A 24,236-nucleotide genomic window follows, 5' to 3' on the forward strand; every position below is an offset into this window, starting at 1 on the left:
AGGCTGACATTTACTAATTCCTTTGTCTAGCTATTATTCTGGGCTCCATCTCCACATTTGTTACTCTCCCTCCCTTCCACACTCCAACTTCAGCATATATACTTACCTTTTACTCGCTACCATCAGTTCTGAAGAAGAGTCACTGGACCCAAAACATTAACATTGCTTTCTCTCCACAGATGCTACCAGACCTCTTGAATTTCTCCAGCAATTTTTGTTTTGTTTCAAACATAGAGGTGATGGTGTATCTGCTTCCCTTGTTCTTCCAGATGATAAATTGCAAGGTTGGAAGATATTTTGAAAGTGTCTAAAACAGACTATTGAGACAGTTCGCTTTTCTACTTGTCCACAGTTGTTTGAAGGATTACTAGATGTTACTCAAAGCTATAGCTCAGCTGGTATCTCTATCCCCTTTCTATATAGTTAAAAATCACACAACACCAGGTTATAGTCCAACAGGTTTAATTGGAAGCATTAGCTTTCGGAGCGCTGCTCCTTCATCAGGTTGTTGTTACCTGATGAAGGAGCGTCGTTCCGAAAGCTAGTGCTTCTAATTAAACCTGTTGGACTATAACCTGGTATGTGATTTTTAACTTTGTACACCCCAGTCCAACACTGGCATCTCCAAATACTTTCTATAAAGTCATACTTAAGACTGTTCCTACATGTACCATTTTGCCTTTGCATTTTGGTCTGAAAGTTCTTCAGCAGCTTTTCCAGGAGATTACTGAAAGTCCTGAAGAAACTGTATAGATGGCTGAAAATAATCAGACACGTCTACTAATGGTACAAAATAGGGATGAGCTAAAACTTCCCAAAGTTTGTAGGGAACTAAATAGTATTAGACTGTAAAGTCACTCAGGGAGTTCATAAATTAACTAGTGTGAGAAATGGAAGAAATATCACAGTCCTGCTGTTGGGATGTGGAATGATATTAGGCTTAAGGTATAAATTGTCAGACAGATTAAAAGGGGTATTACCTAACCTTAAAGCCTAACTTGAAAGGTTTTGCACTGTCCAGTGCAGTTTATTTTAAATAGAGTATTTAATGTGATCATCTCTTGTTAGGTATTTGTAGGACGACAGCAGCAAATCTTGGAGCGGCTTGATATGAATCGACGTGCTCAGGAGGAATCAGTTCAGCGTCGCGAGGACCTGATCCGGGAGCTAGAGGAACTGAAAGAAACAACAAAGCGTGAGAAAGAGGAAGAGGAAGAGCTGAAAACTGCTCGCAAGGAGGAACTTGCAGCACAGGTTTCATCTTCAAATCTATTGATTAACAAGCATTAATCATCTGAGTATGGTCCTGATGGATGTACTTTGACAATTGTATATTTAAGTGAGTCAGTGTACAAGGATGAATTGTTCCTCAGAATTGTTCCATACGTACGTATGGGGCGTATGTTCCCCATATGCCAAAGATTATTTACACGGTCAATGAAATTAGTTGATTTTTGTCACAATCGTGCTAAAATTGGCTTCAGTGAATCAACCAGGGAAACACACTGTGGTGCAAATGGCAGTAAAATGTAAGTTCCCTCCTGTTTTTTTCACACAATGAGTTGACGGAACAACGAGGAGAGGCCAACACTTGCTGAAAGAAAGGAAAATTTGCAAGTGGATTTCCACTGCCTACCTCCCATCCACCCAATGCTGCATCTTCCAGTCCATTTTCAGGAGAACAGTAATCAGGGTGGAAGTATTGTCAATGATCAATCAGAGCTCTGTAATATTATAGTATAAAGTCCTGCAGTTCTGTTTAAATTCCACCAAGATCTTGAAATCTCTGCTGTAATCTATGCAAAGATCTTTCATGCTATCGATAAGTAATTAACGAAAATATGGGACAACATAGGACTTTTTAATAACTATATTTTCTTATTTTTAACATAGGTTGAAGAGCGGAGGAGGCAGGAGCTGGAAGAGTTACAACGCCAACAGGAAGAGGAAAACGAGGAAAGGCTTGAAGAAAGACAGCATGAAGAGATGCTTCAACATGAGGCCAAGCTGATGAGGCAGCGAGGCTATGAACCGAAGGTAACTATACACAGTGAAAATGGATGCCTGGAGCAAGGCCTCAGTTGGCAAAATGCTATCTAAAGAGGATTTTGGGTAATCCAAGATGGAGGACGGGAAAATTTTCTGGCTGTAACAGCTGCCTCTTTTTTGAGGTATTTTAGGTGTTGGAGGTGATTTCCTCAAATTTCAGGAACAGCAATTACTGTTTTATATGCTGTTGTATTGTTTTGGAACTTTGGAAAAAAATAAATCAAAACAACAGCACTTCTAAAAGGGAGAGGAACAGACAAAGGAAGCACATGGTGAGGTCAGTGCAGAAGAGAGAGGGAGAGAAAGAAACCCACATTGCTAACTGACAGAGCAATGAACCTGCACAGTCACTGCCTTGCTGTTTGAATTCATGTATCATTGGACATTGGAGTGCGTGTGGGAAAATTAACAAAATGAAATTTACAACTAATCTTGAAGGAACCTGTTTGGGAAAGGTCACAGCACAGAAACAGATACATGGCTGGATGGGTATATGAATAGGAAGGGTTTGGAGGGCTATGGGCCGGGTGCTGGCAAGTGGGACTAGATTGGGTTGGGATATCTGGTCGGCATGGACAGGTTGGACCGAACGATCTGTTTCCGTGCTGTATATCTCTATGACTCTGTGATACTGAGATACTGATAGTCTAAGCTATCCTATCTTTTATAAAAGTGAAAGCCTGATTTTTATTGCTCTTGTTTTATATTTTATCAGATGTTCCACCGACCAAGAATAGCCTGGACATAGCTCAGAAGCTGAGAAATATAAGACCGGCTTGTGAAAATTGAGCCTTGCCTTGGAATGGATTGAGTATCTGAATCAAATCCTTGTTACTTTGATTTTCTCAATGTAACCAGACAGAGCCAAGTTTTCCTGATGGCTTTCAGTTTCTCACTCCCCATATTCGGAATTAACTGCTGTGCAACACCAATTTATTTTTTGAGCTGGGTGATCACATTAATTGTCAGTTAACAAGGCTTTTGTTTTGTTTTATGTGACCCTGATTCTCACTGACCCTGCTGTTCCCTCACTTTTTGTTTTAATCTGGAAGGGAAGGGAAAAACAGGAAGAGAGATTGAGGAATGGGTTTGGAAGCTTGGGAAAGAAGATGATTAGGGATTGCAAGAGAGAGATTGCACATTAGTGCTGTGGAATAGGAGTGAATTAGGAGGCTAGCATACTATCAAGGAAGGAAGCACAGACTTAGGAAACAATGTGATTTAACAACATTTAACATACTTGGAGATTTCAGAACAGAAATGGTAACCTTTTTGGTAGATATTTAAATATTGATGCAAAATATGTTAATATTCTTAATTTAAAGATCTAGAGGACACAGCTGATTTCAGTTAACATTCCTGAACACAAGGTTAATGATAAATTATGCTTTTGTAATGAATTTTATAAGTTTGTTTTTACTTAGTCAAGCTCTAACTCTTCAAAAAGTGTATGAGGTCATTTTCATTACAGAGCCAACATCTTCATCTGGAATTTTCTGCTGTGCTGTTTAACCCCTCAAATTGAAGACCATCAAGCTGAAAATGCTTAATTTTATTCACCCAACCAGTATCATTGGCTTCACATGCTGGGTGCATGTTTGTCTCGCTCTGAATATTTTTAAAAAGATTTCTGACTTCAGGAAGCAATTTCTGACCACATCAGAGGATAAGGAGGCAGACATGCTATGTTATCAACCCTTCATTCTGGCATGTGGCTGCTCCATCCTGTCACATTACTGAACAATTTGCCAGCTAAAACTGGGGAGGTAAAATGTTGACTGGATAGCTCACAGTTGTAGATTGCCTGCTTACTTCTGGCAATGGGAATACATTACAAAGGCCCAGAGCAAAACAGGGATCAAAAATGCAGATGTTAGTTGAGTTTTAATATTGCCTATTTAAACAGCTCCAATTTATCACTGAAAAGAGAGACAAGTTAATGAAACTGTATCTTGATCTTAGATCAGAACAATGCCAAACACTCAGATGATCACAACAATTTATACTGTAGGAGAAAGATTCCTTGGCAAGTTGCTTCTGATTGACCCGAGGTGTCACAAAACATCACTTTAGATTAAATTAGCTGCTAAGCAGTTGAAAATAGGATAGATTTCATTTGGCATTAATCATTTTAACGTGGAAGGGCCATTTGGGTCATGCCTTTGGAAACATCTTTGAATCTTTTTTTGCTTAAGCATACTTTTACTGGCAAAATGCAATGTTCGAAAATGATTTTAATCTCTTCCTGAGTCAGATTTAATATAAATCAGAGCTGAAGCAGAAATTAAACAAATATTTTTCAGAAAATATTGAGCAGCTTGGGCCTTTGAGGTCTTAGCTCTTTGTAAATAGCAGTGCAAGTCTTAATGTCATTTGGGTCTTGTCACAAAAATATTCCCATTGCTCAGTCTATCCACTTGTTGATGGAACTAATCTGTGTGTGAAAGGTGACTTCACTTAATTAGGAACAGTCACTGTTCATAGCTGTTTATCTAGTACAACACTCAGGAGTATTTTATAACCATTTAAATTTCAGACTATTAAAACCTTTAAAAGCTCTTCTAGTATAACCATTCAACTGATTAATTGCCAATTCACTTGTACTCTTGATGGCTCTGAAATCCAGCCTGGGAAGCCAACAAGTGTCTCTTTACTTGCTTTCAGACTGAATTATTGATGTTTGTAATATAGCATTTAAGTTTATCAAAAGCTTTCCAGCTTTTGTTTTCTAGGCTTTGCACTTAGCATGTGACTTTTCATCATAGAGGCAATGATCATGAAACAGAAAAACACTTACAATTTGAAACTGTGAATGCTATTTATTTTAATTAGTTATTGTTTTATGAATAAAAGCTCATATGCGTAAAATAGTGAATGTACTTTGTCACATCTTTCTCTGTCCTTTTTTTTGTGCTGATTCCTTACATGTGAGCCTTAGGCTGTTTGGCCAAATTGGGTATTGCTTCTGCCCTCTGATTAATATTGACAGGAGGATTTCCAGCAGATAGAAATCAGGCAATCCACCCCTCTTCCTAATCTTGAGGTTGAGCGTCGCATACCCATCGCCATCCTACTTCTCAAGAAGAATCACACTGGACTTGAAATGTTAACTCTCTCTCTCTTTGACCACAATTGCTGGGTTTCTCCAGCATTTCCTGTTTTTACACCATCTTGCTTCAGATTGGCTAATAACCAAATGGGAAATTCTTCTTAACTGTGTACAACTCAATAACGTCTTGCATCTTATAAAGTGTGGAAAAACACCTCAAGATGCCTCATAGATGCTCATCAGATCAATAAAACAGATCAAGTAAATGTAACGTTAGGAATAGTGAATAAGGAGAGTCAAAGGAAAAGTGCAGAGGTTAGCCAGGGAGTTCTGAAACCTAAATGGGAGTTTGTATTACCACTGACAAAATGAAGATTACACTTGAAAACCAAATTAGTCAAATGCAGAGTTCTGGGGCAGTTAGTGTTTACAATGGTGGGGATGAGGGTAAAAGACCATGAAGGGATTAAAAATTCTACTGCACATGCTTTAATTTCAAAGGAAATGGACTATAAAATGGGCAAGTCTTGTTAAGACTATACAAGGTACTAGTTATGGGCTCTTGTGGCACAGTGCTAGTGTTCCAGTCTCCGTGCCACAAGGCCTGAGTTGTAGTCCCACCTGCTCCAGAGGTGTGTCATAACAGCTTGATCAAAAATATCTGCAAGGAACGAATTAGAATGTATGCTTGGAATACTGTGATATTTTGGTTGTTTTTTTTAAGGAAATATATATTAGCATTTGAGGTGGGGCAAAGAAGGTCCACTAGGTTAATCCTGGATGTGGAGGGTTCAGAGAAGACTGCATAATTTGGGCCGGTACTCAGTGGAGTTTAGAAGATTGAGAGGAGACTTTATCGAAATATATAAGATTCTTAGGAGGCTTGGCAGGGTATATGTTGAGAGGTGGTTCCCCCTTGTGGGAGAGTTTAGAACCATGGGCATAATCTTAGAGTAAGGGGTCACCCAGTTAGGACAGAGATAAGGAGGAATTTCTTCATGAGGAAGAATTCTGTGGAATTCTTTACTGCAGAGGGCTGTCGAGACTGGGTCATTGAACACTCATGGCTGAGAAAGACAGATTTTTAATCAGTAAGGGAATTCAAGATTCTGGGGAAATGGCAGGCAAGTGGAGTTTAGGAAAATTAGATCAGCTGTGATCCCATTAAATGGAAAAGCAGACTGTATGGGCTCAATGGTCCATTTCTGCTCCTACACCTTGTAGTCTTAATTAGTTGAACTAATGGGGAATTCCAGTTATGCCCAAATCTAATTATAACTCCCAAACATGGGAAAAAATGAAGTCTTGGAAGTCAACGGCACAGAAAAAGGTCCTTCCACCCATTGAGTCTATGCTGGTCAAAAATAACTATCTAACTATTCTAATCCCATTTTCCAGCACTTGGTCCATAGTCCTGTATACCTTGGCATTGCAAGTGTAAATCTAAATCTTTAAATGTTATGATGGTTTCTGTCTCTATCACCCTTACAGTGAGTTTCAGATTCCTATCGCCTTTTGAAAAAGAAATAATTTCATCATATCCTCTCGAAACCTCGGAGTGGTTTTCATGTCATTCAGAAGAAGTTAAGAATCACCTACATGCTGTGGTTGATCAGTGTCAGTGGTAGACCAAACCAGATAAGGATGACAGATTTTCTTAAAGTACATTAAAATGAACCAGATTCCTTTTTATAACGATGATAGTTTTAAGATTGTTTAGTCAAGGTTTCAATTCCAATCACCCACATCATCTAGGGAAGGGTAATAAATGCTGACCCAGCTAGTGATGCTATGGTACCATTAATTGAAGTGATTCGGTTTTGAAATGTTATCTTGAATTTTCATGAAGATAAAGGGCTCCACATCTTAGCCAAAATGGTGACAGAGCCCCACATCTGGAAGTCCCAGTCCCAAATTGGTGTCCATCTTTATTGTGCTTTGGAAAAGGGAAGTGAATATATTTCATATATCTATGGTTCGTGGAGGAAGCATTGCTTTAAAAATGCTACTGCCTTCACTCAGAAGTGATTTTCATCACCAAAGTTTCTAAAGCACAACTTATGATTTAGTCATTTGAGAATAAGGTCTAAATCAACCATGGAGAAGTCATTACCCTTTTGGGATTGTTAATTGTAGACAATAATCCATATAAAGAATGGATAGCTCTGTGGAGCTATAAAGCTAACAAATCATTTTAACCCTCTACTGTTTAAATTTTGATAAAGCAAACAGTTTGCAGTCTTGCAGATGATGCTTCCAATTTCAATAGCTGTTTATTGACATAAGCCTGACAGCTACAGCTATATTAGGCCTTACTTTGCAGAAAAACACAGAGCAGGTGATAAGGTTGCCTCTCGTTGCTTCCTCTTTCAGCCCGAGTCTCTTTAAATGTTTCTCCCAGCTTTTCATAACCAGTTCATTAGCAGACTTGCAGCTTCTAACCCCCATTAATGTATCCCATTTAGCTAGGTTCAGTAGTGAAACTCTTTGATGGTAACTGGGCTCAATTCCCAGTTGAAACTGGATTTCCAACATTGTGTTAGAAACAGCAGTAGCAGCAGTTTAGGTGGCTTTCACTTCATTATAAATTTATACAAAACGTTCTGCTGAGTTTGAACATAGAACATAGAACAATACAGCACAGAACAGGCCCTTCGGCCCACGATGTTGTGCCGAACTTCTAACCTAGATTAAGTACCCATCCATGTACCTATCCAAATGCCGCTTAAAGGTCGCCAATGATTCCGACTCCACCACTCCCACGGGCAGCGCATTCCATGCCCCCACCACTCTCTGGGTAAAGAACCCACCCCTGACATCTCCCCTATACCTTCCACCCTTCACCTTAAATTTATGTCCCCTTGTAACACTCTGTTGTACCCGGGGAAAAAGTTTCTGACTGTCTACTCTATCTATTCCTCTGATCATCTTATAAACCTCTATCAGGTCACCCCTCATCCTTCGCCGTTCCAACGAGAAAAGGCCGAGAACTCTCAACCTATCCTCGTACGACTTCCTCTCCATTCCAGGCAACATCCTGGTAAATCTTCTCTGCACCCTCTCCAAAGCTTCCACATCTTTCCTTTGGTGAGGCGACCAGAACTGCACACAGTACTCCAACTGTGGCCTAACCAAAGTCCTGTACAGCTGCAACATCACTTCACGACTCTTGAATTCAATCCCTCTGCTAATGAACGATCATGTTTGGTGACATGATCACTGATTATTTTAAATGTTACAGCTAAGTTCAAAGACTCTTGAGACATGATGCACAACAGCCATGACCTTAAGCTTTTGCAGCCTGAAAATAGACAGCAGTATAAAATTTTATCCATTTGAAATGTTTTCATATTGCCCACACCAGACGTACATATAGACACAAACTGCAATAAATACCACTGTCTCCAGTTGTTGCTTGGCAATAATTTGGAATATAGTTGAAGCATAATATGAAAGAAGAGGGTACTCCGTTTGTGAAACTTGATAATTTATGATTGAGGCATGTGGCCCTGATAAGTGGTGAGTAATGCTGTCAGTCTCCAGGATTGGCCTGGAGTCTCCAGGAACTGACAAACGACCTCCAGGATACTGCGATGTGCAACAATGGATAAAAAAATCACTGTCTTCAAATATTTCTCTTTACAGTATAGATATGAATAATAAAATGGGAAAATGAAAATCCAAAGGACTGCAGATGCTAGAAATCAGAAATAAAAACAAATTCCTGGGAAAACTAAATAGATCTAGTAGCATCTGTGGAGAGAAGGCAGCGTTAACATTTCTAGTCCAGTAATACTTCTTCAGAACTTTTTGTAACTAGAAAAAGGTTGGAACATATGCTGAAGATGGGTTGGAGGAGAGGGAGGAGTAAACAATAGGTGGAGAAGAAGCCCAGAGATAAAGAACATTTACAACCCAGAAACAGACCCTTCAACCCTCCAAACCTGAGCCGATCCAAATCCACTGTCTAAACCTGTTACCCAATTCCTAAGCATTTGTATCCCTCTGCTCCCCACCTACTCATGTATCTGTCCAGATGCACCTTAAATGAATCTACCATGCCTGCCTCTACCACCTCTGCTGGCAATGCGTTCCAGGCACCAACCACCCTGTGTAAAGTACTTGCCGCATATATCCCTCTTGAACTTTTCACTTCTCACCTTGAAAGTGTGACCTCTTGTTATTAAATCCCTCACCCTGGGTAAAAGCTTATCTCCATCTACCCTGCCTATATCCTTCATGATTTTGTAGACCTCAATTAGGTCACCCCTCAATCTCCTTTTTTCTAACAAAAACAATCCTAACCAACTCAACCTCTCTTTATAGCTAGCACCTTCCATATCAGGCAACATCCTCGTAAACCTTCTCTGCACCCTCTCCAAAGCGTCCACATGCTTTTGGTAATGTGGTGACCAGAACTGTACACAATATCCTAAACGCGGCCGAACCAAAGTCTTGTAAATTTTAACATAAAGCACCTGCTAGCTCTTATACTCAATACCCCGTCTGATGAAGACAAGCATACCATATGCCTCCTTGACCACTCTACCCACCTGTGTAGGTACAATGGACCTAAACTCCCAGATCTCTCTGCTCATCAACTTTTCCCAAGGCTTTTCTGTTTACAGTATAGTTCACTCTAGAATTACACTTCCCAAAATGCATCACCTCACATTTGCCTGGACTGAACTCCACTTCTCCACCCAACTCTCCACTGTATCTATATTCTCCTGTATTCTTTGACAGTCCCCTATGCTTTCTGCTACTCCACCAACCTTCATGTCACCAGCAAACTTATTGATCAGACCTATCATGCCCTCTTCCAGATCATTTATTTATATTAAAAACAAGTGTCCCAGCACTGATCCCTGTGGAACATTACTGGTCACCTTTTTCCATTTCGAGATACTCCTTTCAACTACTACTCTCTATCTCCTGATGCTCAACCAGTTCTTTATCCACCTGCTAGAACACTCTGCACACCATGTGACTTCTCTTTCTCCATGGGGAATCTTATCAAACGCCTTAATAACGTTCATGTATATGACATCTGCAGCCCTAAAGAATAACAGTTGGTCAAAGGAATGGGTAAACATCAGCCTGAAGGAATCAATAGTTGGGATGATTAGTTGCTCAATATGGGATGGCTACGGTAGCACTCTGTGTGATGAGAAGGCCTAGTGTGTGGGGATCAGGGTATGGACATGGAAGAAAGCACTCAGACCCTAATATTATTAAATTTAATGTTGAGTCCTGAAGGTTGCAGAGTTCCCAACCCAAAGTGAAATGCTGATTTTCCAGCTTGCACTGAGCTTTGCTGGAGAACTGCAGCAAGCTGAGACACAGAAGTTGACCAGGGAACATGGTGGTGTGTTGAAATGGCAGGCAATGGGAAGCTCAGGGTCATTTTTGCAGACAGAACATAGGTGTTCTGCAAAAGGACCTGAAAAGGACCACGTTTTGAACAGTGAATACAGTAGACTAGATTAAGTGAAGTGCAGGTAAATCGCTGCTTCAGCTGGAAGGTGCTTGGATAGTGAGGAAGGAGTAAGTAAATGGAGGTGTGTTTCACCTGCAATTTCAGGGGAAGGTAACATGGGGTTGTGGGGTGATGTTGGGAGTGGACCAGAGTGTCCTGAAGGGAATGGTAGCTATGGAAGGCTGACGAGGGGAGAGGAATATGTATCAATTGGTGGTATCCTGGTGGAGGTGGTAGAAATGGTATCTAACAATCCTTTGGATGCAGATTTTGATGGGTTGGTAAGCAATTGATTATTGCTATTGTGGGAGGGAAGAGGAGGGGTGAGGGCCAAAGTGCAGGAGTTGGGGTGGATATGGCTAAGGGCCCTATCAGCCACAGTGTGGGCATCCACAGTTGAGGGTGTAGGTGGGCATTTGAGTCCCATCACTTCCCATTTAAATCTGATTTTTCTGACACTTTACATCAGTCTCAACATTTCTGGTGCATGGGTTCCAGCCATCTCCTTTACCCCATGGATGTGCAATCTCTTTACACATGCATCCCCCATCAGGACGACTCAGTGTTCTCCACTTCTTCCAAGAAAAAGCCAGAACCATCCCCATTCAAACTATTCTCCTCTGCTTGGCCAGGCTCTTGCTCATTTTGAGCAACTTCTTTAACACTGCTCACATTTTCAGGTCAAACATGTGGCCATGGGTACCCACATGGGTCCCAGTTATGCCTGCCTCTTTGTGGGTATGTGGAATAATCCTTGTTCCAGTCCTATTCTGTCCACACGCACAACTCTTTCTCTGGTACATTGATGACATCAGCGGTGCTGCTTCTCTCTCTCATCTGGAATTGAAAACATTTATCCATTTTCCAATTGCCACTCTGCTCTCACCTTCACCTGGGTCAGTCTCTTACTCCTTCCTTCACTTTCTTGAATTCTCAGTTTCCATTTCTGGGCACAAGCTGGCCTAGATATCTACTGCAAACCCACTGACTCCTACTTTCCTTGCCTAAACATAGAGTCATGGAGATGTACAGCATGGGAACAGACCCTTCGGTCCAACTCATCCATGCCGATCAGATATCCTAACCTAATCTAGTCCCATTTGCCAGCACTTGGTCCATACCCCTCTAAACTCTTTGCATTCATATACCCAGATGCCTTTTAAATGCTATAACTGTAGCAGCCTCCACTACTTTCTCTGGCAGCTCATTTCATCGATGCACAACCCTCTGCGTGAAAAAGTTGCCCCTTCAGTCCCTTTTATATCTTTCCCCCTCACCCGAAACCTATGCCCTCTAGTTCTGGACCCTCCCCCCCAGGGTAAAGACTTTGTCTATGCGAGTTTGGAGAAGATTTGTAGCTCAGGTTGAGGTTATGGATGTCAGTTTGCTCGCTGAGCTGCAAGGTTCATTTCCAGACGTTTCATCACCCTACTAGGTAACATCTTCAGTGGGCCTTCGGGTGAAGCACTGCCGCTGATTCCTGCTTTCTATTTATGTTTGGGTTTGTTTGGATTGGTGGTGTCATTTCCTGTGGTGATGTCATTTCCTGTTCTTTTTCTCAGGGGGTGGTAGATGGGGTCTAACTCGATGTGTTTGTTGATAGAGTTTCGGTTGGAATGCCATGCTTCTCGTGCATGTCTCTGTTTGGCTTGTGTTGGATGGATGGATGTGTTGTCCCAGTTGAAGTGGTATCCTTCCTTACCTGTATGTAAGGATACTAATGAGAGAGGACATGACCCTCTCACCTACATTCTGTCCATGAAAAATGATCGTGCACTTTTGTTCCCTGCCATTTCAGCACGTCACCATATTCCTTGGCTAACATCTCTGCCTTGGGCTTGCTACAGTGCTCTGGGAAGCTCAGTGCTCTGGGAAGCTCAGCACAAGCAAGAAGAACATTTAAATTTCCGTTTAGGGAACCTGCAGCCTTCAGGACTCAATATCAAGTTCAACAATTTTTTTGCCGAAGGACCTTCTCTCATGCCCTTATCTCAATTCCTACAGAGCAGGCTTTGCCATCACATGTGCTACTACCATAACCATGATCCCAATTAGCAGCTTTTGATTCTCCCAGGCTGACCTTTACACATTCCTTTTTCAGCCCAACTGTTGTTCTCTCTCTCTCGGCTTCATTGTTTACTCCTTTACCACCGACTACCACACTATCTTCCTCAGTTCTGAAGAAGGGTCACTAGACCTGAAACATTAACTGTTTTCTCTTCACAGATGCTGTCTGAGTTTTCCCAGCAATTTCTGTTTTTTGTTTTGGAAAACAAACATTATTCAATTGGAAAAGGGGCCCTTTTGTTTTCTAGTTGGTACAGGAAAGCAGAGTGTCACAAAGATCGATATTTTGGCTGACTAATGGCTGCAACGTGGGGCAAAAAAATGTGCTGAAAGCTCTTGGAATAAACTTGACTAAAGCTGGCAACAGTGAGCCTAACAGGGTTAGCCATTCCTGATGAAGGGCTTTTGCCCGAAATATCGATTTTACTGCTCCTTGGATGCTGCCTGACCTGCTGTGCTTTTCCAGCACCACTCTAATCTAAACTTTGATTTCTAGCATCTGCAGTCCTCACTTTTGCCTAGCAGGGTTGACTTAATCCCTCCGTATTGTTTTAATATTTCAGGTATAAACTTTTATTAGAACATGCTATATATAAAGGACCAGAAAACTGGATAAATCTTCAGTGGTTTATTTTCACTTGTTTTGAACACAGCAATTTAGTTTTGTTTTAAAAACTGTGCAAACCTTTACATATCAAACCTTGTCACAGTGGGTATGTTTTCTACTTGATTCCATTTGTTCAAAACTTGGTTCTATAACCACAGCAATGTTAAACCATTGTGAGCTCTACACAACAAATACAATTCTGAGAAAGCGGCCTTGCACGTTTCACTGCAACATTATACTTGAAAGACAATAAGGCAAACATCGTAGCTTCAGAATTAGGAAATAGATGATGACAAATATTTAAAGAGGTTGCAAAACCTCCAAGCCAAAAACTAAACAGATATAAATTGACTGCACTATTCATGATTTTTAATGAAAGGCTCTATTTCATAGTTTATCCTCTCTCGTATCCTGTTTAGAAATTCAGATGAATTGCTGACATCACCTCAGTCAGCGTACTGAGAATGCTAACTGGATTCTACATGGATGAGAATTACATTATTACAACAAATTATATTTTAAAAAGCACACCCTTACATGTCCTGATTTCTTTATAAATACTTACTCAGAACAACACCAATCACTTAATGATTACATTTTCCAAAATTTCAAATCTATTTTCTGTTCCAAAAGTAATCTTATTCGTTTTCTGCTAATGTTGGTCAAATGTATCCAGAAATGACTGGGGCTATTTCACCAAATTTCATTCAATTTTATCAGGATTCAGCAGTAACCCCAATCTTCTATCAATGATCTCAACTTATCTAGCCTACTATCAAATGACATTTTTCTTTCCTCCAATTGTCATCATCTCTCAAAATATCGTGATAGAAACAAAGTGCAACTGCAAGTGAAACAAACTGGAGGAATAGAGGCGTAAGTCTCAGTAGGGTATTCACTGTTATCTTCAACCTCTCCCTCCTACAAGATGAAGTCCATACCTACTTCAAGAAGAATACCATCATCTTGCCACCAAAGAAGCCACATGCAACATGTCTTAATGACTACACCCAGTGGCTCTGACCTCCATAATCATGAAGTGCTTTAAGAGGCTGGTCAAGGCCACATCAACTCTAGCCTTCCAGCCTATCTTGATCCCCTGCAATTTGCCTGATGCAACAGGTTCTCAGCAGATGCCATTTCTCTAGCCCTGGAACATCTTGACAATGAGGACACCTACATTAGACCCCTACTCGTCAACTATAACTACCTTCAACACCATAATCTCCTCCAGACTGATCTCAAAACCTCAGTCTCAGCTCTGACCTCTGCCACTGGATCCTCAGCTTCATGACCCATAGACTGCAATCAGTAAAGATAGATGACTGCACCTCCTCCATGACAACCGTCAACACTGGAGCACCCACCCCTCCACCCCAGGATGCATTCTCAACCCTCCACTGTACTCTCTGTATATCAACTGTTTTGCCAAATTCCAAACAAAACATCTACAAGCTTGCTGATGACATCAATGGTGGGATGAATATCAAAGAACAATGAGTCAGAATACAGAAAGGTGGTAGAGGACTTGGCATGGTGGTGCAATGATACTCTCCCTCTCTCAAAGTCAGTAAAAACAAAGAACTGATAATTGAGAAAGAAAATACAAGAACACATCCCCATCTACATCAATGCAGCAGAGGTTGAGAAGGTTGAAAGCATCAAGTTCCTAAGAGTGATGATCACCGACCTATTTCTAAATAGATGTGATGGTCAAGAAGGCACAACAACGCCTCTTCCTCCTCAGGTGGCTTAGGAAATTCGGCATTTCCATGAGGACCTTCACCAACTTTTACAGAGGCACCACAGAACACATACTATCCAGGTGCGTAACAGACAGGACCATAAGAAAACTACAGAAGGTTGTGTGCAAAGCCCAGACCATCACAGAAGCCAACCTTCCATCCATGGATTCCATTTACACTTTTTGTAAAGATTACTTACAGTGCGGAAACAGACCCTTCAGCCCAACAAGTCCACACCGATCCGCCGAAGCGCAACCCACCCAGACCCATTCCCCTACATTTACCCCTTCACCTAACACTACGGGCAATTTAGCATGGCCAATTCACCTAACCTGCACATTTTTGGATTGTGGGAGGAAACCAGAGCACCCGGAGGAAACCCACGCAGACATGGGGAGAATGTGCAAACTCCGCACACAGTCGCCTGAGGTGGGAATTGAACCCGGGTCTCTGGTGCTGTGAGGCAATGCTAACCACTGTGCCACCGTGCCGCCCACGGTTCTCGTTACTATGGAAAGGCTGCCAACATCAAAGACCCCTCCCACCTCGGTAATGCTCTCCTCCAACATCTTCAGTCAGGCAGAAGATACAGAAGCTTGAACACACACCAACAGGTTCAATAACAGCTTCTTCCCTGCCAGATTAGATTGATGAATGGACTCTAACTTCACATAATGTTGATCTTGCTTCACGTACCTCCTATGCAGTGTAATCACTCTAAAGTATCCTATGCTCTGTGTGTCCTTGCTTACTAAGATCTGCAAACAAAGCTTTTCACTGTACTTAAGTACATGTGACCACCCTAAAATCACATCAAATGTGAACAAAGAGGACACAGGAAAAAAGGATAAACTATGAAATAGAACATATTATTAAAAGCCACGAACAATACAATTTATATCTGTTCAGTTTTCATCCTGACATTTTGTGACATCCTTAAATATTTGTAATGACAAATGTTCACAATAGAATATTGCAAAAGAATTTGTCAACCTTTACAAGATGCCAGGTACTGTTTATAGTAAAGAGGTATTATCTAGCAAGATATTCTGGCTATTGTCACATTTGCTTAACCATTTGGCAGCATGATGCATCTTAATAAATTAAGAACTTTGGTTTCCATTGGGTTAAATTACAACAGTACCTTGAACTGAGTGATTTGGAGATGCCAGTGTTGACTGGGGTGTACAAAGTTAAAATCACACAACACCAGGTTATAGTCCAACAGGTTTAATTGGAAGCACTCGCTGTCAGAGCACCACCTGAAGGAGCAGTGCTCTGAAAGCTAATGCTTCCAATTAAATCTGTTCGACTATAACCTGGTGTTGTGTGATTTTTAACTTTGAACTGAGTGAGTCTCATCACACAGCCTGGTGTTTTGGAAGTTCCTACAGTAATACCTATAGTCAGTAATTGTAGCTTGTGCTTGAGGAGTTTGCATTTGCAAAACATCTGACCAGGTCTTTGCAAAGTAAGTTTTTGTACAAAGGTATTAGTTTTGGAGATATAATACTGACAGTTTAACTCAAAATGCTTTATATTCTTCCCTTCTGGCCAGTTTCTGCATATCTTGACTGTTAACAGAATTCTTTATAAGGATGATTAGAAATATTTTAACCCTACTGATAAAGTCCTCTGGAATACAGTTAGTGCACAGTACACACAGAGGGCTGAAGGGTTGCTAATATTACACTGGTATTCCACAAAAGGGGCTTGGGGGGGGGGGGGATAGGTAGGAAATTACAAGCCAGTTATCCAAATAGGAGATCTGGGATATTATTGAGATCAATTATCAAGATCAATTATCAAGGACAAAATAAACTTTCATCCAGAAAGACGTGGTTTTATCAAAGACAGGCAGAATGATTTCTCATACAAAGCATCTTCATTGAATTGAAGAAGTCAGTGCAATATGTACCTTTTGGAAGGCAAAGTGTCAAACAGGAGGAGCTTGTTAATCAGATGGAAACTTCTGGAAATAAGGTGGGAATGGATATAGAATTGGCTCAGTGAGGTAAGTATTGGGTTGATGGTGGATGTATGTTTTTCATACTGGGAGGTGGTTTGTAGGGTTATTTTCCAATGGTCAGTTTACAGTCTGTCCTCAGATTTTTATCCATGTGACACTCTTTGGTATAAGGAGTATCATTTACAAGCCCTGGGAGGGGTTACTTAGTGATGAAAGAGAGCACAGATTGTTTTACACAGAAGACAGCCAAATGTGTTTACAGTAGAACACAATGGCAACAGCCCGTGCAGCACATGGACATGCAAAGTGTCTCCAGTTTCCCCCAAAATATTGAGAATCTCAGGGTATATGTTGAGCTGCCATTTTAGTTCAGGTATGAAAGAATTGGGCTGAAGAATAGCTGATCAACATTTCCACCTGCCTAGAGGTGCATTGTGATTCACATTGCCCACAGAGATGGGATTTGAAAGGTTTGTGAAGATGTTGCTTAATACTGCCAAGGTCTGAGAGAGATAGAGAGCAAGCTTCACATACGTGAATGCTCCACTTAGACAGACGAAATAAATAAGGAGTTAAAGAAAGGCCAAAAAGATTTGCCTAGCTTTAGCTATCAGAAGTTCCCAGGAAAACCTAGAACTATGATGGACTGTTTTGGAGTTTAAAGTTTCCAAAATGAGAAAGGGAGAGACTGAAAGTCAACCCTCTGAAAACTAGAAATAATTTCTAATTTGTTCCTACAGAATTGACTATCTATTCAAAGGAATAGATGGGTTAGAAGTTCTGTTCTGTAGTTTAAAGTACAAGTTGCCTACAAAAAGAGTGTTTAACGGTATTTTTAGTTTATTAGAATAAATGTCTTAAAATGTAAAAACTTCAGCTATTAACTGGAAGCTCAAATTTCTTTCTAAAAGCCATCTGTCTCCACAGATGTCGTAATACATTTATAAACTCTGTAGGTGGTACAAGACTGGCAATATAATACGTATGGAGGATAGATGTAAGCTCTGGGGGTGGTGAAAAGGAAGTTGTGGTTCAAATGTATTGTGGCTGTACAGGACATTGGTTAGGCCACTGTTGGAATATTGCATGCAATTCTGGTCTCCTTCCTATCGGAAAGATGTTATGAAACTTGAAAGGGTTCAGAAAAGATTTACAAGGATGTTGCCAGAGTTGGAGGATGAGCTACAGGGAGAGGCTGAACAGGTGAATAGGAAGGGTTTGGAGGGATATGGGCCAGGTGCTGGCAGGTGGGACTAGATTGGGTTGGGATATCTGGTCAGCATGGACAGGTTGGACCGAAGGGTCTGTTTCCATGCTGTACAGCTCTATGACTCTATACGTGTCTCGCTTTGGGATGACTAAGAATGACCAGCAAAACACCATAAATTGATTGGTTAAAATGAAAGGATATAAATGAGCAGAAATTTCTTGGTGTCTAATAGTACAAATCCTTAAATCTAACAGAGAAAGCTGATAGATTGTAATCTTTTTTAACCAAAGATATCAGATATAAAACTAAAGGGCTAATGTTAGATCTTTGATAAAGCACTGCCTATGTCTGATGTTGAATATAGTAGAATACATGGCATGATTTTGAGGTATTAAAATGCTGTCTATACAATGTCTGTGTAAACAATGCCAATAAGAATTGTGATTTAGAACATGAGAACATAAGAACTAGGAGCAGGAGTAGGCCATCTTGCCCTTTGAGCCTGCTCCGCCTCAATAAGATCATGGCTAACCTTTCAGTGGACTCAGCTCCACTTACCTGCTTTTTTAACCATATCCCTTAATTCCTTTATTTTTCAAAAAAGTATCTACCTTTTGGTATCTACTAAAAAAGTATCCCTCAGAGGGATTTATATACAAATCCCTCTCAGCTCAAATGGCAATTTGGAATCCAGCTTATGCTGCATTTTGAGAAAGCACTCCTCTCGGAACTGAATTAATACCATCTCACAGAGAACCTTTTGGTGTTTTCTAATCAGTGTGTTTGGATAGGAGATTATACAGCTCTGGAGCAGGAGGGACTTAAAGCCAGGCCCACTAGTTCAGAGGTAGGGACACTACCACTGTGCCACAAGAACTCCCATTGAAAGCAGGTGTAAATCTATACGGATTCAGAACTCTTGGAAATGGCATTAACCTTTGGACTTGGTACTACACCACACCTACTCATTGATCTCATCTTCATATTGCCCCCTATTTTCTGCTTCCTGTCTGGTTTTTATGCATCAACATTTTGATGTACCCAAACTTATGTAACTTCAAGTGCTTTGCCTGCAGTTCTAGATGAGTGTATAATTTTTAATTTTGTTAACTGTTTAATTGCATCAAGACTCCCATTTATTGTTATGCCTCTTTTCAGTTCTCCATTCTCAGATTCTCTGCCCTCCAAATTCCCTACCCCACATATGCCTACAGCTGAACCTCAAACACACCATAATCTCCTTTCTGATAAAAAGACCAATCCTCCTCCGTGTCCTTGCAAGTTATGCCCCATCGTCAATGTTATTTCCTCTCCAATGTCTTTGAACATATCACCACCTCCCTAATTGATAGCCAGCTTTCTTACTTTAATGAAACGTGGATGCCATTGGTACAACCTGCCCCTAGCTGATGGAGAGCAGCAGCCATTCATGTTAAGAACGGATTCCACAACAGTATAGTAACTGAAAAGAAAAAGCTCAGTCAGGTTTGCCTGTGGTGATAAGGATATCTTCCAGGTAGTGGTGTTTGCTGCCCTTATCCTTCTAGGAGAAGATGTAGGTTTGAAAACTGCTGTGTTGAAGTAGCCTTGCACGTTGCTGACTGCTGCTATAGTGTGTCAGTGGTAGCAAATGTTTAAGCAGGTAAATGTGGTACTGATCAAACGTTGAAGTTACTCTGTCCTTGGTAGTGTCAAACTTAGTGTTTTTGATGTTGCACGCATCTAGGAAAGGAGACAGTATTGTACGTGCTTCTTTCTTGTGTCTTGTAGATGGCGCACAGGCTTCAGGGAAATCAGGAGACGAGTTACTCAACTCCACATTCCCAGTCACTTATATTGCTCCAGGTCAAGTAATGTCCTGATTTTAAAATTTTTAGCATTGTTTTCAAACACTTCATGGCTTGGCCAGTCCTAATCTCTTTCAGCAACATAACCTTCCAAAGGTACTACCACTTATCTAATTAAAGGCTCTCAAGTAATCTCGATTTTAAGTGTCCCACCACTGATTCTTTCAGTTGGCAAGGCGCCAAGTTTGGCATTTCCTCCCTCCATCCCTTCATCTTTGAAATCCACCTCTTCAAGTAAGTTTTTGGTTGTCTGACCTGATAGCTTGTGTATCATTTTGTTTTAGTGTTCGTGTGAATCACTTACGAATCATTTTTAAAAAAAAACATTAAAGATATACTAATACAAAGTTGTTATACTTTTGAATTTGGGATACTTAAATAACTATGAGCAGTCATCTAGTCTTGTGCAAGGTTCATTAAACAAACATTTGAAGAACAGAGGAATACATGATGAAAATATAGTACTCAATAGTGTATGTACATATAATGTATTTAATAAATCAGAGTAAACACATTACAAACTGTACACAGTTCCATGCTTAGTTGCTTTCAATATAGTTATTAACTGCTGGAAGTGACACAAATATTACACAGCAAGAACCACATGACAAAGGTATGTAGGGATCCCTCATTTTGGGGACAGAAAAGTGAAAATGTTATATACCTGCCTCAAAGGCTGCAAGTGTTTGGAACAGAGAAAACAAACTTACACTGGAACAAATTTGTCAAATTCCACCCCACCACCCCATTGGTGCCTAAATTTCATGCTGTCGTCTGTAATGCCAATGCCCGTATTGTCATTTTTAAGGAATACTTTATTCATATTGCAAAACAGTACCACAAAATCCATCCTCACCTGAAAATAATCTCCCCATTTTTCATGTTCAAAATAAAAAGATCCTGAGTACAACCTGCATAAATATACTAATCTCTCTGCCTCAGTCACAAGTATTAACATGTTTACATAATCTTGCTGACATCTTCATTCACTCACTTAAATCCTAACTGAATGTTCTTAAACTCTGCTATCATGTTCAGGAGAAAATGGATGTAATCATGATTAATTCTATTATGAAATGCTTTCGCTACTTTCTTCCCCTTTACACATGTGACTAATGACATGGGAAGATTTCCCCACAACACAGCTGCTAACAAGGATACTTGCAAGTTGCTGGCAAGAAGTGCACTTCTCGACTGGTCCTGCCAGTTCAAATCCACACCATATTTTGCCTTGCATTAGTCCGGATGCAGATTCAAATCAATACAAAAGTTGACTGGGATGCCCAGCTTAACTATTTCAAAATCACTTGCACAAAAGTTTGGTGACTTTCCAATTCCCACGTTTCTTAATTCACTTACCATTAAGATTTGGAAGCCACAACTGCACGAATCCAAATGAGATGCTAGTCTCAATTGTTGTAGGTTCCAAAGGTTCAAGTTGAAACCCCACATGCCTTATGAGCAGTAGATAGTACATCTGACTGAGATGCAATTTTGCAGAAATCAGGTTTTCACGTTTGAGAATTTAATGCAAAAAGTACATAGACTAAGTTTCACTACAGTTTTGCTGAATAAATTGGATCAACATTTAAAGTTTACCAACTAAAAGTAAATGATGTTCCATAAAATTAACTGACCAAAAATGCTGTCCAAATAGCAGGAGTGGGATCAACAATAAGTAGCTCTGCATGCACAAGCAAAACACAAAGATGTAAAATATCTTCCACAGAAAGAGGTATAATCAATATTGAGGGTTGGCTATATATTGCATAAATACAATACTGTCAGTCATGTAGGTCACAAGTTGTAATATTACGAGGTACAGTTTGCACAAAAACAATGATGAGTATGGCTTTCAGTTCATACGCGCTTTAACCAATTTGATTTACTGATTCACACAGCTGCTGATTTACAATGTTGTGCATATAGCTGAATGAAGGAATAGGTTTATAATGATTCTTGTAAAACAGCATTCATTAGCAAATATTTAAGCTATTGCAATGCTCTTTTGAAATTTTAAGAAACCAAACTTTTGAAAAGTTAATTGTTATAAGCTAATGTCAATGATCAACAGAACTCAGTCTGCTAACCAAAAAGTGTGAATTTTTAAAAATATATTTAGCCTAAATGCTTGCCAAAGCTAAATGTAGACCTAGTTTTAGAAATAGTTCATAACTCATTGAATGGCCTGCTTCCATGTTGCACCAATCAGATCAGATTAATGCTGGTTCTTCCAACCAGTCCCATTGCTCAGCTCTTTCTCCACAGTCCTACAGTCCACCTCTCCACTTTACGTAACAGTCTTGCTTCAAATTATTTCACTGGATTAAAAATATTGTGCTCAGTAATACTTTATAGCCTTTTGGTTTTAGCTAAAATCTCTAGTCATTTTGACAATCCTAGGTGGTCATACCACTATTGCAGCCTGGTGTGTAACATGTAGATTTTAACCTGCTTATACTTCCCTTTTATACTTATAATCCAAGACTTTCTAAACCCAAATTCAATAGCAACTTTCCAGTATGTATTTGTCCGACCCACTACAATACCCACTTCAACTTTAATCTATTTCACTTACTATGGGTTTGCACCATAACCAAGACTGCTCAGTAATTAAAATCTTATTTATAGCTTTGGTTTATGCAAATATTTCCACTTCCCTTCCCAATGCAGCAACTTTGAATATTTATCCTTACTTTGCATAATGTATGAAATAGGTTTGACTTGTAATGTGGAAGAAATGTAATTTAAGTTTCTATACATTTCTACTGTTATCAATACACCTCAATTATTTCCACAATGTCAACCAACCTGTAATCAGGCTTTTATAAACTTCCAGAAAGCAATATATTGCCAGTAGGTATTGATGTCAAACAATTAAAATAGCACCCAGAAAAACCGAGTCTAACTCTGCTGCAAACATACAGGCAGAAGGAAGGTTATTTTAATATCCAAATATGGTAAATAATGTTATTAAAAAGCATGCAAACATAATACTGACAAAGTCCAGACCAATTCTGGTACATATCTAAAACAATTTTCTTTCATATAAAAAAATTCTGCAATTTTCAAAAAAAGGAAAAAGCTGTAATCAGTTGTTGTTTTCTTTTGTTGTTATTGTAACAAGTTGTTTGGCTGCCTTGGCAATATCATATGCACACTGGATCACTTGCTGTGTAACTAGTTGGATGTCAGTTGTAGGACTGGGTTCCATCGGCAGTGCTTTCTTGCATTCTGACTGAAGTCTGTATGCGCTTGAAGTTAGTAGCCTCAGTGAGGCTCGAACCATCTCTGAACGTGGCTTCTGCACAAAGAGAGAAGAAACATTCTTCATTGAAAAATATAGACATTGCTTTTCATTTCCTGATAATGTGGTTTTTAAAAGAAGTCCAGCAAAATATTGGGATGTTTAGAACTGTAGATTTAGTCAGCTGGATTGATATGCACAGAAATTAATCACCATAATTTCCACACCAAAATGGTTGAGGATCTTTGTTGGAACAGGAAAACAAAGGAGGGACGATTGGACTTCATTCAAATTAGTAAACTGTATTCATGGTTCACAGTTCTCTACGATGGGGAAACAAAATGCAGGTAGTTTGATTCCTCTGCTTTCCTTTCAATTGTTTGGAATGTTAGCTTGCTGTCTCACTCACTCTGATCTCAGTCCTCATCCTCCAAGACTGTCCTAATGAACATCAACACAAGTTCAATGAATAACATTTCGTCTGACAGTTTACAGACTTTCAGAGTCAGCACTTCAGGAGATGTCACTAGCTTGGCCAGCATTTATTGCTCATTCCTCAAAAAAGTGGTGGTGCCACCTTCATTATCTTTTGTGTTGGGTATAGCTCCAAACTATGGGGTTTTCTCAGATTCCCACCGATTCCAGTTTTGCCAGCCTCTTTGATGCCATATACAGTTAAATACTCTTACGTCAAGTGCAGTCACTCAACGCAACTGTTTTTTTCCTGTGTGAGCTGCTGGACCACATTTCCACATTTCTGATTTTACTTCATATTTACAGCATTTGCATTAATTTGCTTTTACATGGATGCACATTCTGCTTTTAACCTCAATCCAGAGGGCAAGTTGGCAGTTGTATTGGTAGAAATCAATTCCAACCACACAGACTACTATAACAGTACTGTAAATTTCAAACAGCTCTCCAGTCAGGACCACGCTATCAAGGCACTGACTTGAAGGATATATAT

At 40.0% G+C, this 24,236-nt stretch overlaps 2 protein-coding genes across 18 annotated transcripts in view; one reads left to right on the forward strand and one right to left on the reverse strand.

Moving 5' to 3' along the window:
- Positions 1-4,898, forward strand: part of LOC122562566 (trichoplein, keratin filament binding) — a 32,819-nt gene extending 27,921 nt beyond the window's left edge. For 2 of the 3 annotated variants that reach the window (XM_043715499.1, XM_043715500.1), the window contains exons 11-13: positions 1,069-1,254; positions 1,894-2,037; positions 2,765-4,897. In XM_043715499.1, coding sequence (XP_043571434.1) covers positions 1,069-1,254; positions 1,894-2,037; positions 2,765-2,797 — 363 coding nt within the window. In that variant the 3' untranslated portion in view covers positions 2,798-4,897. Of the gene's footprint in view, positions 1-1,068; positions 1,255-1,893; positions 2,038-2,764 lie in introns of all 3 variants that reach the window. The other variant, XM_043715501.1, reaches the window with a different exon arrangement.
- A 15,596-nt stretch (positions 4,899-20,494) lies between these two features.
- git2a (G protein-coupled receptor kinase interacting ArfGAP 2a) overlaps positions 20,495-24,236 on the reverse strand; it is an 84,893-nt gene continuing 81,151 nt past the window's right edge. For 14 of the 15 annotated variants that reach the window (XM_043715504.1, XM_043715503.1, XM_043715514.1 and 11 more), the window contains one exon: positions 20,495-23,326. In XM_043715504.1, coding sequence (XP_043571439.1) covers positions 23,114-23,326 — 213 coding nt within the window. In that variant the 3' untranslated portion in view covers positions 20,495-23,113. The remainder of the gene's footprint in view (positions 23,327-24,236) is intronic. The other variant, XM_043715511.1, reaches the window with a different exon arrangement.

Source organism: Chiloscyllium plagiosum, chromosome 25 (genome assembly GCF_004010195.1).
Source record: "Chiloscyllium plagiosum isolate BGI_BamShark_2017 chromosome 25, ASM401019v2, whole genome shotgun sequence".
Taxonomy (NCBI): domain Eukaryota; kingdom Metazoa; phylum Chordata; class Chondrichthyes; order Orectolobiformes; family Hemiscylliidae; genus Chiloscyllium; species Chiloscyllium plagiosum.